The 15,045-nt window shown below is 36.5% G+C and overlaps 1 protein-coding gene across 14 annotated transcripts in view; it reads left to right on the top strand.

Moving 5' to 3' along the window:
• NNT (nicotinamide nucleotide transhydrogenase) overlaps positions 1 to 15,045 on the top strand; it is an 84,872-nt gene that overhangs the window by 34,273 nt on the left and 35,554 nt on the right. For all 14 annotated transcript variants that reach the window (XM_019736223.2, XM_019736222.2, XM_074328956.1 and 11 more), the window contains 6 exons: positions 7,664 to 7,797; positions 8,090 to 8,281; positions 8,835 to 8,988; positions 11,653 to 11,814; positions 12,856 to 12,966; positions 13,809 to 13,954. In XM_019736223.2, coding sequence (XP_019591782.1) covers positions 7,664 to 7,797; positions 8,090 to 8,281; positions 8,835 to 8,988; positions 11,653 to 11,814; positions 12,856 to 12,966; positions 13,809 to 13,954 — 899 coding nt within the window. The remainder of the gene's footprint in view (positions 1 to 7,663; positions 7,798 to 8,089; positions 8,282 to 8,834; positions 8,989 to 11,652; positions 11,815 to 12,855; positions 12,967 to 13,808; positions 13,955 to 15,045) is intronic.

The following is a 15,045-nucleotide window of genomic DNA, read 5'->3' as shown; positions in this document are numbered from 1 at the left end:
TATGTATACATATATGTATAAAATCCCTTTTGTCCTTATGTGTACCATTTTTATGGCTTAAGACCCAATACTTTAACTCCATCTGTGATTTTGAAGTTCCAAAAGAGCCCTTAGTGTGTAACAATTAGGATGCCCTTGCCTGCCGGAAGAAGTTTCAGCACACTCTGCCTTAAATAAGAATAGTTTCAAGGGTTATGTAACTGAAAAACGTCCAGCTGTAACCATGGACAGGTGTGCAGCATGGGGCTCTAGCTGTGCTCCTTTGTATTGTCTTTAGCTTTGTCCTCTTCTTTGAGCTGGCTCCATCCTCAGGAGTAGAAAACAACAATGTTTCATGCCTCCAGTTTGCACAACACAACATCCAGAGGACAACACAGGCCAGTTCTGATGGCTCGCTCTTGAAGAGCAAGGAAACTTCTTTTTCAGAAGCCCTTAGCAAACTTTCCCTTGTACTTATTGCCCGTTCCTGAACCATCCTTGCTGGCAGGGCAGTGAGATGCTCCTTGGCTTCCACCTGGATTTCTGAACCAGTCACTAATAAGTTGATGAGATTACCCTCAGGCCAGCCAGGCCCACCTCTGGCGCAGTTTCTGAGGTCATTTCCCCTAAAGCTCATGGAATGTGGAGAAAATGGAAATCAGAAGGAGGAAATGGATGCCGGCTAAACACCAACAATGCTCAGTGCAAAACTGTGTTCTTATAATGACATTTCTTAATGTGTAAATACTGTAGTTCAGAAAAGTCTGTACATGCTCTATTTGGCATTTAGTCAGTGTGCTGTACTGCATTAGATTAAAAATTATCCTTGTCTTCCTAGTTTTTATGAGAAATCTATTTTGGTTTGGATAAATGTATTCTATAATTTATATTAGTAATCTCTTTGCTACTGAGTTGTTAAATGTGCTGTGTTCTTGTTAAAGCAGAAAGTTTTTCTTAAGTGGTCTAATTTGACGCCTTACAGGCCAGGAAGTTAGTAATTTCCCCATCTGATTACATGCCATTGAATAATTCCAGTAAGTAATGCTAAATGCTCTTTGGAATCATTATAAAATTTTGTAAGAAACCCGTTTCATCTTGGTGTCTTCTTGTTCTGAATATATTTAGTAATTTCCTCTTAATTTCTTTTTTTTTTTTTTTATCTATCATTAGAGTTGTCTGTGAGGTCTTGATTCTTTTCCCAGTAAGATAGAATCTGAGAATTTACTGATTTCAGATGATAATGTTAGGCCTGATTCATTCAGATGGGTATAATTGCAAAACTTTCTGGTAAATCGTTAGCTGTTGGTATTTGATTTAAGCTAAATCACTTTTTTTTAAATTTAGTGTTGTAGACAGGCCAATGATATATTCTTTTGCTACATAGCAATAAGTTGTTAAAGCTATTTTTAGAAATGAGTAATTTTTCTAGAGGTTTCTAATTTTAATACTTTTATAACTGCATTCTTAGTATTTGATTAATGAGAAAATACATAAGTGTAAAAAGATACTGTGAATTAAATCACATTTAAGAGTGAATTTGTATGAATCACAGCTATAAATGCATGCATATATTTAGAAATTGCACATATGTGAGTAATTTTTTTAGTCTATAGTCAATTCTTGGTGCTCACAGAGATTCAAAGATACGGAACACTAACCTATGGCATCCATACTCACCCCAAATAATGGCCAACCAATTGGGAAACTCTGTAATTAAAATTTTCAGATGAGTGCTTTAAATATCTCAGATATTCCAGTAATAAAGCTCTTCACTAACCTTTGAATGCAGCCTCTTTCAGGCCTAAAATATTAGACCTCAGAGCTATAAGTAAAAATTTCCTTCCCTGTCTAGCCTGTACCTGGTAGGCACTAAATAAGTACTAACTAAGTCAATGAATGAATGAATATTTGAATGATGGTGGTGAGTGCATGATATCCCACCATTGTCTTGGCAAAAGTATGGACGTAAACTCCCAACTGGGAGGAAAGTTGAGTAATCTTTTTAGGGAACTTAATGTCCATGAACCAAAAGGAACCAAGCAATATGTCGTGAAGTTGAACATCATGCCATGCCTTTCATCCACAGTTTGTATTGTAGCAGGAAATATATTTTAAAAAATTTTCTTTCCTTGTTAATTTTTTTCTATTATCGTGGTTTTATTTTTTAGGGAGGTGGGTTGAGGAAATGTCACAATCTTGGTTTTTTTGTACATTTCATCTTTTTTAGCTAAATGATAAAATTAACAGAAATGAGCACTCAAAAAGGGAAAGCCCAATTGTGCCTCTAAAAAAACCCTGCTCTTATCTGCCTTTCTTTTTATGAACTCTTCTGACTTCTTCTATAGTTATGTCTTGAAATCTGATATGCTCACTATCTTTTATCCTTGTATCTCAGATCTTCACCTGGCTTTCTCTGGGGTATATAGGATGTCTCTTTATATTTGAAGGGTTTGCATCAAACATTGTATATATTCTTTTCTGTGTTATGTATTGTAAAAAAAAAAATCTGTACACATCTCCCTGTTTGTTATCCATCCTCAGTTTTGTCTCTCCCTCCTTTTAAGTGTTTTGGCGCACTCTTTATAAGCTGTTCAAACTATAGCTTCTTGTGCTGTAGTGGGCAGGGCAGATGACTTTGAGTTAAGCCTTTTCAATTGGTAAGTAAATAGATTGGTCTAATGGCATTTCTAAGTTACTTCAATTCTTCCAGTACAACTCTTTATGTCTTCAACTTAAAGCAGAAACTGGTTGTGATTATGCAGGAGGACTTTATTTTATAAAAATAGTATGTGACTTTCGTTGGAAACGCAATAAAGTACAAAGTAGACAATAAAGATCATCTGTGATTGCTCTACTTAGTGAAAAACACTATTAACTTTTTACTACGTCCGCCTGGAACTGGTGTTCGCGAGAGCCCGTCTCTTGCTTGTTTGCTGTCATGTTCACTATTTGCCATTTCCCCTGTCAGAGAATGTAAATGATTTAATGTTAGGCCCAAATAATAACCTGTAGGGTACATACATATGTTGTCAAAACAAGGTAAACTGACTTGGACTAGTATCTACTGCTTGGGTAATCGGGTTCACAGAAGATTGGGACGAGAAATTGGAGTTTATTGAGGGCATTTCAGTTCCTCTTACCTCCTCAACAGGCCTTGTCTCCTTTTACTTTTGTGCCTTGACCATGATTCTTTGTGACAAGCTACTTTGGTTGGTAAAACATAATACAGAACAAAGGATCCACCATCGTGGAAAAAACAAAGCATTTACCATTGCCGTTCGGCCTTTTTTCCCATGCATTTTTATCATATTAGATCAAAATACAATGTCTTTTATTTCCCATTTAACATCTTATAAAAATTTCCCCTTAATATAATATGATGAGTTATTAAGAACTCTTGGTAAATATATTTTAATGGTTTTGTAGAATTTTCTTGTTTGAAGTACTGTATTTTATTTAACTGTTCTCCCAAAGTTGGGCTTTTCATTTATTTTTATTTCCAGGTTTTGTCAGTTGAAAATAATGATCGGACATTTTTTTCTGCATTATTCTTGTGTTTGTATTTTTATTAATTTCCCCAGAATTAATCAAATCTTAGAACTAGAATTACTGGATGAAAGGTATCAACATTTGTGGCCAGTTGATGCCTGCGTGATAAGCAACGCTTTCCTGAAAGATTGTGCAGTTCATACTCTCATCAATAGACCGTCCAGTTATTTGTTTCATTTCAACATTGTTATGTTTTGATTCTTTCAGTTAGGCAAAAAAGAAAGTATCTCACTTATTGTACTCACATTTCTTTGGTTCTTACTGAGGGTAGACATATTTTTTTAGTTGGTTGTTACCATTTCTCTTTGAAATGACCATTTGTATTGTTCATTTATCTTTTAGGATCTTAGTGTTTTGTTTTATTTAAATTTCTGTGAGCTTTTTATTATATTATTCTTTTTTGTCATATTTGTGTTTTTTTTGAGGATTATGATATACATATTTCATATTAAAATCTATTGATATTTTCCTTTGTAATTTTTCTCTGTTGCTTTAAGTTTAGTAAGTGCTTTTTAATCCAAAGGCTGGAAAGCTATTTACCAAGGGTTTTTTTTTCCTTTTCTTTTTCTTTGTGGGTTGGTTCTCTTCTTTTATAATTAATTTTGACCTATACAGTGTGGAGTTTAGGTTGAAGTATGATATTAAGTTTGGGTAGATTTTTTTCCGCAATACCTAACTAATCATCTCACTTCTTTGTTCCTTCCATTTTGTGATGTTTCACTTATCATACAGTACATTTTTATCACAGTAGGCTGCCAGGGTAAGATAGTATTTTGAAAATGCCTTCTCAGTCTTTTTTCCTCTCTTGACCTATTCTTTTGATGATTTGCTCATTTGGAACTTTTTATATACTACCCTGCTGCTTTTTTTTGGCTCTATTCTTTTCCCTTCTGTTTTTAATTTTTATCTCTGTACTTTTCATCATTTTCAAAAAATTAATCCACATGTGAGTGCTTAAAGGCAGCTTCCCTGTTACATTCATCATTGTATTCCCTGTAGCTCTTACTGAATTTTTTTGTTTGTTTATTTATTTATGTGTGTTTTTCCAGGACCTATCAGCTCCAAGTCAGGTAGTTGTTTCAATCTAGTTGTGGAGGGTGCAGCTCACAGTGGCCCATGTGGGGATCGAACCGGCAACTTGTTAAGAGCCCCATGCTTTCACCAACTGAGCTATCTGGCCTCCCCCTTTTATTGAAGTTTTTTAAAATTATAAAATTAAAACAAGCTCTCAGAAAATTTGAGAGATAAGGAAAGCACAAAGTAGAAAATAAATTATTCTTAGTCTCACCACTCAAAGATATCCTGGTTAAACATTATACTATATGAAATTTCATAGAAACTCTATAGTATATGTAATATTTTATGTATGTATAAATATACATATGTGTGAAACTCATATATGTATATATAAATTTCATTTTTACTGAATGGGAGCATCCTCTACTATTGTGTTGTGTGCTTTTTACTTATAATAATTCCATGTCTTTTAAATATTCCTCTGTTACTTAAGTAAAAATTTTTAACTCCAGTTATTTGACTAGACACTAAGTAAGTTATGTGAAAGGCTGCTATTCTTTCAAAAGTGATTGAATTTCAGAGTGAGAATATGGACAGACTATCTGTTACCTCTGTTAAGATGCAAGTTGTGTGTGTGTGTGTGTGTGTGTGCGCGCGCGTGCGCGCACGCTTAAAGTTGTGTCAGCAGCTACATAATTGTTTTGTGAAGGCTGAATGAGTAAAATCAAAGAGGACAAATAGATGGGACCTCACATGTTTTCTAAGGAGCTTCAATGGTTTTGGCCACTTGATGTCTGGTGAAGTGTGTGGGTAGCGTTACCATCCAGGATGAATCCTTAGCTTAGATGATTGGTCAGAAGAAAGAAAGAATTCAGAATTTCAAGGGCAGGAGAAATTAGTTAGATACCAAATCAAATTTGTAAGGTCGATGGCCTGGTTGGTGCATTTGAAAGACAAAAGGGGTGGACCTGGATCCCAGTTGGATATAGCCAAGAGTAGTTTAAGCCATGTCAACCGAAGATGAGAGGGTACAAGTAAAGTAGGAGGAAAAGCTGTAACAAACAAGAGGCTGGTTAATAGAGAAGTGGCTCTGGACCCATGAAGAGGGAGGGTGATGGCAGTAAATACCTGGAAAGTATAGGTTAGCTCTTTCAATTTGCCACTTCATGTGGAATCAACCACATGACCCATAGTTTTGAATCACTGCAGAGCTGAACAGCATAACCTTTATTTAGGGAAGAGTCCTCAGATATATGTGATTTGCATCCCTAAATTTTCACGCTTGACTAAAGCTTAGTTAAATATTCAAGATGCCTTTGTTGGACTATAGTGGGGAGGGTAGAGGAAGGGAATGCTTCCAGAGAATTTTGCGAAGTGGTGAAACTATCAGGACTTCAGGGGCGAAGTCCTGATAGTCTCTGGGGAGAATATCCCTTCATTCTCACTCTTTGTGGAGACTCATAAGAGAGACCCAGAGATCATCTGACAAACTATGTGGCAGCCAGCCCGGTGTGGCTGGAGCAAGAAGCTCGAGTGGGGCAGTAATGAGAGGGAGTGTTCAAAAGAGTGCTTCAACCCAGGGACAAAGACCTTCTGTAAAAGGAGGCTTAGGATTTGGACTTTATCCTGGAAGTAAAAGTTTGCATCGAGAAGGAAGGAGGTATCATATAAACACCCACTTGTATCTTTACAACTTTTTTTCACGTGCTATAAAAGTTATTTTTCTTTTTTGAATATTTTCACGTGCTATAAAAGTTATTTTTCTTTTTTGAATAATATTTATTCCAATCAAGTAGATTGAAAAACAGATTGCATGCAAATTTTAATAAAATTGACTGTTTTTACTAAAATTGACCGTTTATAAAATTGACAGTTTCTACTAAAATTTTCTAAACAGAGAGTGGAAAACTTTTAAAAGAAGAGAGAAAGACAATTAGGCTATTAATTCTTTGCTTTCCTGCTACCAATATCACAAGTTTATTTCCTTTTTCCATTGAGTTAGGTACTTACATTGTTTTAGTAAACTTGAGCTCGATAATATACTGACAGTGTGGGTCCCATTGAACATATAGATGTATGTAAGCTTGCAAAAGCCTTATATTTGGTGCTTTATCTTCTATGTAAGAATTAGTGAATGAATTTAAAATGTGAAATGTCTCATGAGGAGAATGTTCCATGAGAACAGGGATCTTTTGTTTATATACCAGTATATTTCCAGCAACCAGGAATAGGATTTGACTTACCAGAGGTGTAGAATAAATAGTTGTTGAGTGGGAATAAATAGTTGTTGAGTGGGATTAAAGTGTATGAGTGTTCCTAAGCCTTTCGGAGTTGTGGGATTACACTGATTTCATTTCATGGCATTTCCTTGACTCTCCTCGAAGTTATCCCATGTTAAAGTAAGGTAGATTAATATAGCATGTAGGAAAATATGGTGACATTTGTTAAGATGATTAGAAATGTTCTATTTTGTAATTCATAAATTACTATTGAATGTTCCATTGACATTTATGATCTTCATGCATTGTCCAATTTGGGTGCACATAGTTTCCTTAGTTGCTTATTATTATTCATTTAAGAAAACAAGCACAAAGCAGCTTTTTGGCTCCTTCTCAAGTCTCTGTGTCGTTCTGCTTCCTCGCTTCCACTCCAGCCTCCACCATGTCCACAAGGGTGACCCAGACGACTTACGAGGTGTGCACTTCTGGCCCCCAGGCCTTCAGCAGCTGCTCACACGCGAATGCTACTGGCTCCCACATCAGCAGTTTGGCCTTTTCGGGCGGGCAGCAGCTACTGGGCTCGCCTGGGCATCAACTTGAATCTGGCTGAGGTGTTAGGGTGGTGTTGGGAGTTTGGGGACCATTACAGCTGTCCAAGTGAACCAGAGCCTGTTGAGCCCCCTGGAGCTGGACCCCAATATCCAGGCCATGCACAACCAGAAGGAGCAGATCAAGACCCTCTGAAAGTCAACAAGTTCTTATTTTTCTTTAAAACTTTTTTGCTGATAAATTTAAGTAAACTTGATAAATATAATGCTTTTATTTAATAAAATGTTAACAGTGATTATCTTTAAAAAATAAAAATTATAATTTGTACTGATTTCTTTGATTTTTATTAGGTAAAAAAGCTCCAATTCTATTTAAGAAAGAAATGATCGAGTCAATGAAGGAAGGCTCAGTTGTTGTGGATTTAGCTGCTGAGGCTGGCGGAAACTTTGAAACCACTAGGCCAGGAGAGTTGTATGTTCATAAGGTATATCAAAAATCTTCTTCTATCTATGCACCAACTCCCACATCTTTAGTGATTTGTGCGATAGTGTTTATTCCTTTAAATATTTAGAAAAACTGAGGCCTGAAATTTTTAGAAACAGAAACAGGCATATTTCAAAGCTCCTTTTGAAATATATATTTGTTTGTCAGTATGTGTATATATTTATAAAGATAGAAAACTTCAAAACTTAGCCTAGACTGTGACTGAGAATTGTCCTAGAAAGAAGGTGAGCATACGATAATAGAGCTTTCTGACTGTATTTTTATTCATTTAGGGAATTACTCACATAGGCTACACAGACCTTCCCAGCCGAATGGCCACTCAGGCCAGCACCCTGTATTCCAACAACATCATCAAGCTCCTGAAGGCCATCAGCCCCGACAAAGATAATTTTTATTATGAAGTGAAAGATGACTTTGACTTTGGTACAATGGGTCATGTCATTAGAGGAACGGTAGTGATGAAGGTAAGTAAAGAGATCTTCTGTTCCTTCCTCTGTTTTCATTTTAAATTTATTTTAGGATTTCTGTTCATGGAAGAATCCTATTTGAAATTGGGATATATTGTAATAAAGTATTGATGTGTTGGGTTTATGTCAACAAAAATTGTTTAAAATACAGAATGATTTAAATAAATATATTCCAAAGACTTACATACACAACTAAATATGTATATATTTATTATATGACTCACCTAAAATATGCATTGCTTTTGAAAAACAGAAATAAATAAAGCAAAAAATCAGAATTGAATAAAGTAAAAAATGTTTCTCCAACCTATCTGCTTTTAAGGGTTTGATCTTTAGTCTTCCATGTCTTCTATGCACATACAAATTACATCTATGCATGTATGTGTAATACAAACATCATATATTTATATAAAGTAAGTTATAAATTATATGAATTTGTGTAAAATTATTTTTAAGTGAACCTTTTTCCCCAGCATTATTGCTATCTTCTGTGTTTTTGAAACACTGGATTGACTTTTTAAAACAGCACTATTCTTCTAATTCTTGTTAGGATGGTGAAGTGATTTTCCCTGCTCCCACACCAAAAAATATTCCTCAAGGCGCCCCAGTAAAACAGAAGACAGTGGCTGAGCTGGAAGCTGAAAAAGCAGCTACTATCTCACCCTTCACGAGAACGATGACAACGGCTTCTGCATATACAGCCGGTGAGGATCCCATTTAGTAGGATTAGTCCTGAATGTTTGAATTTTGGAAGTAATGTATTAATTGTCAAAATTTGTAAATGAAATACTGTTGTCCTTTGGATTCCATTAGGAATTGGGCCTGATAGAAGTAGTTTTTCATAAATATGGTACCTGTCCCACCTCTGAGGAATTGGAGATTGTGTTGATTGCCTCCCCCAAGAGATAGAGGCATTGTGCTAAATACAGGAATGAATGTGTATGAAATAATATACAGGCTGTTAATACGTTTCCTTTTATAAAAACATTGAAAATATATTTTAATATTTTTATCTACATCAAATAGATTAAGTTGTGATGTACGTCAGATTGTACTGGTGTTAAGTGAATGTGATTGTTTGTTTGTTTATTTATTTATTTTGTGGTTTATAAAACATCAGTTGTGATTATCTGCACAGCTGGGTAAGACTGGGGAGCCAAACGTTTACGTTGAAGAATAAGCTCTGTAATACAGGTAAAGCCTTTGAGCGTTTGACTAACTTTCTCAGTTATTCACCTAGTAAACAACAAAATTCAGTTTTTAAATGTTAATCTCTTCTTTACACTTTAGCATAAATTCTTTGTTTTTAAATTCATTTTCATGAAAACACTAAAGAATTATTGTAAAATATGGGTAAATAATTCATTCTGGCTATGAACTGTTTGAGTCTGACATTTAGATATTTGATTTTAAATTGGTTTCTTTTTCATAGAATGAATTAAAATGTTTAGATCTGCTTAGAGCCAAAACAAAAGCAAACTGTAAAGAATTAAGGACCAGCACCAGGCACAGAGAATTCTTGTAGCCTCAGCATTCTCCTAATTCCCATGTGAGTCCAGATGTTTTAAAGCTAAGTATGTAACTCTCCTTGAATAAAGAGCAAGTCTCAGCAAAATGACCAAAAAGCCTCTCATTGTGAACATGGTGAATAGATGGGGCAGCGTCCCTACTTGTACTTACTTATAAAAAAGAGACCAGATTATTGTATTGTACGTGGAGAAATACATTATCAGCAGGATTGTAAGTTTCCATTTCTCTTTGAGATTCATTAGGAACTACAGCGAGGCATGTGTGATGATTTACTTTTCTAAGTTTTTCTTTAAGTCAAAGTTTATTGCCTTTTAATAGATATGACAGTAACATATTCCAGTGACTAAAAAGATGGTCTTCTATTTGTTTTTCTTTACCTTGAACTTCTTCCTTTATAATAAAAACAAGTATTTTTCTTGATTATGTGTTAGGAATCTGTTTGATAGCATTTTTCAAAGAATGTCATTTGCTTTTTTCCACTTTTCTTTCTTTTTTCTCTGCCTTTCTCTTCTTTTTCTTGTTATGCAAACTATAGAAATAGCACATTTGACATCATTACATGTATTCTAGAAAAGACATGTTTGTTAAATAGTTGGTAAGAAAACCATCGGATGTGTGAGTTCTTTTTCCAGGTGAGGACAGAAAGGGTTAATAATTTTATAGCTGATGGTGCTTGCCTGAGGTCACACAGCTCCCAAGCTGTAGAACCAAGACTTGAACCAGGCAGCCTGGCTTAAGAACAGGAACTTAACCACAGCCCTGCGGGGCTTCTTTAATGGCTAACCGGAACACAGAACAACATTCTCTCTAACTCTCCCTCCCGTTGGTTAACAGGCCATGCACTGGAATACTGGAAATCTTACATGTGGGTGGGAAAGTATAAATTGAAACTACAGTTTTATTGAATGACTTAAGGTAAAGTTAATGTAAATTCCTAGATGTTCCAGCTGTACCATTCATAAAGAAATAGTTCATATCAAGGAAAAAAAGTACCCAATTCAGGGAAGTTAAGTTCCAGCTCCCTGGTCACCCATTAGTATTCTGTTTTTACTGACCACTGGGTAACCCTTTCTTCTGTTGCGGAACAGCCGTCCACGTGTTTGCTATTAGGGAAGGTGATAATTAAAGATGTATGTTCCCAGCTGACTGTTTGTATTCTGCACATTCTTAATTGTATTTTTTTCCCCCTCTTCTTTGTAAAATCCTGTTTGATGACCTGGTGTTGAGGCTGGAGCTGACTACCCTGGCCAGCAGTCCAGTCCAGATTCAGGAGCAATTGCAAAATTTCTGTCCGGGGTGGGTGGAAGCCATATGTTTTGGGGAGGTGCTGGAGTGAATGAAATCCTTCCTACTCTTTTCAAATCCCTCTTCCTCAGCCAAATCTGAGAGTGACATAAAGTTGGCCTTACAAATATCCTGTCTTATAAAGGTGTCTTGCCCAAGTTGAAGTTACTTTGGTAGCTCCTCCATAGGCCTGTAATTCTGGAATAAAAACGCTTATATAAACACATGTGGCATTGTCAGTGACACTTAAAACAGGGAAGCTATACAAAGGAAAACTTGCAAATTGTTATTAAGGTGACTCATCAATTTTACTAGATCTTTACAGTTTATTTTATTTTGGGGGTGGTGGTCAGGAAATTGAGATTTGTTCAAAATTTCTTTAACCCCCTTCCCAATTATGAAATGTCTAAAAAAATCTGCATGATATTGGCAAGGGTGTGGAATTTAAAAGCATTGACTATTTCACATGTTTGTTTATGTGTACGTATATGTGTGCTTTTAATCTTCCCGAGGTAATTGGATGTCAGATGACACTTTTTCCTTTCTTTCTCTAGGTCTCACTGGGATGCTGGGTTTGGGCATTGCAGCTCCCAATTTAGCCTTTTCCCAGATGGTGACCACCTTTGGCCTGGCTGGCATTGTGGGCTACCACACTGTCTGGGGGGTGACCCCTGCCCTCCACTCACCACTGATGTCTGTGACTAATGCAATCTCAGGTTTGTCCTCTCTTGTTTTCTCTCATCTTAGGTTTTCATGGGCTTCTAGGAGCAGTTTCAATGAGGTTCATAAAGTCTGTCTTTTCAAATTGTATGTTTGTATCTGAGGTGGTGGTTGTGGTGACTTGGGCTCCCAGCGGGTATGGGGGTGGGGTTGGAAGTAAGAGGCTGAGGGAGCGGGTCAAGCTTTAGGCTGCTTCCATTTCAAGCAGTGCAGAGTCATTGTTATTTCTTTTGCTAATGGTTTCCTTTAAAGAAAGGACTCCTGTGATAGAATTTGGAAACCAGTGTTTCATAGAATAATAGTTGCAGCATCCCTTAGGGGCTCTGAAATTCAGCAAAACAATCAGTCTAGCAAGTCTACAGTAGACCACACCTGGCATCACGTTCACACTGTAGCTTATGGGACAGGAAACACAGCTGGCCAGCGGGGCACATCAGGCGTTTTTCCGTTTGAGTCTTTCTAGCAGTGTATGCAGCAGTCCACACTGCTGCCCAGGAGCTGTTCTCTTTGGCCCCCAGCGAGAGCTCAGATTGGAGGATTGAGACCGACATTGGACAGATATGGAGCTGCCCTGCACAGAAGCTTCCTGGCTCCAGTGGGCATTTCTTGTAACATTGCCATAGGCATAGCTTCCAGGATCTCCACAGGGAGCGTGTCCAATCCCAAAGAGTACTGTCCTTAGGAAAGCCCAAATCTATGGCTTCACCATCTTGTATGATAGTTCATCAACAGTTCCTTCCCGTTTAGATGCAGTTTATTCACCAGGGGTCCCTTTTTACCATCAACAATGTTTTCTAATATCCTTATTGACTTATATCTTTAGCAGGGGAACAGAGATAGAAAGTTAAAGGAAGCTCAACTTCTTAGGCAAAATGAGAAAAAGTTTTGTTAACTCTCTGCCCACAATAGTACATCAGTGAGAATAGTGTGTGAGAACTTTCTTCTTTATGACTCTGTTCACGTGAGGTCCTTCAGCTATGACATGTGATTTGGCGCTGTCACTGTAACTATTGACCATATTGATGCTTTCTTCCTAGGGTTGACTGCAGTTGGTGGGTTGGCACTGATGGGAGGACACTTGTATCCTTCCACAACTCCTGAGGGCCTAGCTGCTCTTGCTACATTCATATCCTCAGTCAACATTGCAGGTATGATGACGGTAAAAGAATCCAGAGTACTATATTTAATAGAGACATGAAAAGCAAATATAAGTCAATGTAAGATAGACATTCTGATTTTAAGACTTTGTACCTTTAAGAAATAGTTGCACTCAGACCATAAATGCTCTCAGTGAAGGAAAATTAGTTATTTTGCCCATCTGTAATTTTTAGAAACTCGTTTTATAAAAACCACTCCCCAGAGCCCTAAAACAAACAAACAAACTGATATCTTGCTACAAGTTAATTGGAAAATTATTGAATGCATAGTTTGGAATTAAGTTGACTTAGAGCTATCACCATAACATCTCTAAATGAGTATAATTTTAGATAAAAGTTTAGCCTTTTTCCTTACCCTGGCCTGTGTGTGTTTCTAAAAATTGGAAGCTTAGTGCATCATTTGTGCAGAAAGCTTGTCTGATGCTATTTTGTAGCTAAAAATTCTTTAATGGGTCCAAGAAACCTGGTGCCTGTTAAAATGGAATTTTTTTCTTTTATCATTTATTATAAGGTTTAACAAACAGAATAACCTATTAGAAAATAAATCCTGGCTTTTGGTCATTTACATTCCCAAGCTGTTTGAATGACTGTTTACTTTCAGTTATGCAGAAATAGTTGGTTCTGCCTTGATAGCAAGTTCAGATTTTTTTCCCCCTTCAGTGGAACTGGCTAGAATAATAGAATAACTTTTGATTTTGAGGGTCTAAAATGTTATTTAAAATGCTTATCCATAGATGGTATAGGTCTGCTTAAAATAGAAAAATTGCAACACTTTAAAAAATCATGTTGCTCAAAGAGATAACCTCTCTCTGTTTTATATCTGCTTTGATAAGGTGGCTTTCTGGTGACTCAGAGAATGCTGGATATGTTCAAGCGTCCCACTGATCCCCCAGAATACAATTATCTGTATCTGCTGCCTGCTGGTACCTTCGTTGGAGGATATTTAGCTGCCCTCTCCAGTGGTTATAATATTGAACAAGTAAGAAGCTCTTTTGAAAGTTTTTATTTTTTGCTGCTGGGCTTTTCCCCCAATTGTATTTAACATTGTCATTACCAATATGTAAACTCTATCAAGCAAATACAACAATAACTCTAGAAACATCCTGGTCAAATAAAGCGTTCTCATCCCCTAAGAATTAGGACCCTGGATTGTTGAGACAGATTTACTTGCTAACGGAATGCGCAAATGTGGGTTTACCTGTTTCTCCCTCAGTTTTTCCACATGTAAAAAGGTTATTAGTATCCTCTTTATAGACCTGGCTGGATAGTTGTAGGGACGCAATGAAATAATCAGAAAAATGTCTATTATTAAATATTATTCCTTTTCTTACTTTTTCTCCCCTATAAATCCAGTGCATCATCTCGTTACTAGATGTTATGCCAATTAATTTAAAAAAGATTGGTTAAAAATTAACACTGTGTAGAAAAAGAAATGATCAAGTTGAACTTCTGAAAGTTCTATGTCTACATGTAATTATAATAGAGACTCAACTTTGAACTCAGTATTTTCCATTTCTTTTCGATAACTATCGTTATCATTACAACCTCTCTGACAGCAGGAAAATCATGTCTTTCTTGGTTTCCCCTGTTTCCAACATGGAGCATTTGTTGAATGAACAGTCTTTTTTTGAGAAGAGTTGGAGCGGTGAGTCAGACCATGTCTGACCCAGATTGGCTATTTACTGATCATTTGACCTTGGAAAGACTGTGTAACCTCTTTAGACTTTGGTTTTTCCTTCTGTAAAATGAGGGTGATGATTCTTTTCTCCTGTGAATCTCATGGGACTGAGTTACAACATATGTAAAGCGTATGGCGTGGTACCTGACACAACATCAGCAGTTGGCACCTCTATACTAATAGCATTTGGTCACGTCTAGATCTCTCAATAACTCAGTTTAAATTTGGGTACTTTGTATGCATTTGTGCATGCTATCAAATCCGGAAGAACCCCGTTTTCATAAATCATATTTTTGCAAGTATCATTTTCAGGTATTTAATATCCCTAATGGACAGGAAAGTATAGAGATACTGAAAGAGCTCATATCAATCCCTCTATTGTCCGAATTTAA

Source organism: Rhinolophus sinicus, linkage group LG03, assembly GCF_036562045.2.
Source record: "Rhinolophus sinicus isolate RSC01 linkage group LG03, ASM3656204v1, whole genome shotgun sequence".
Lineage (NCBI taxonomy): Eukaryota > Metazoa > Chordata > Mammalia > Chiroptera > Rhinolophidae > Rhinolophus > Rhinolophus sinicus.
The sequence above is the reverse complement of the archived record's forward strand: the minus strand, read 5'-3'. Positions and strand labels throughout refer to the sequence as shown.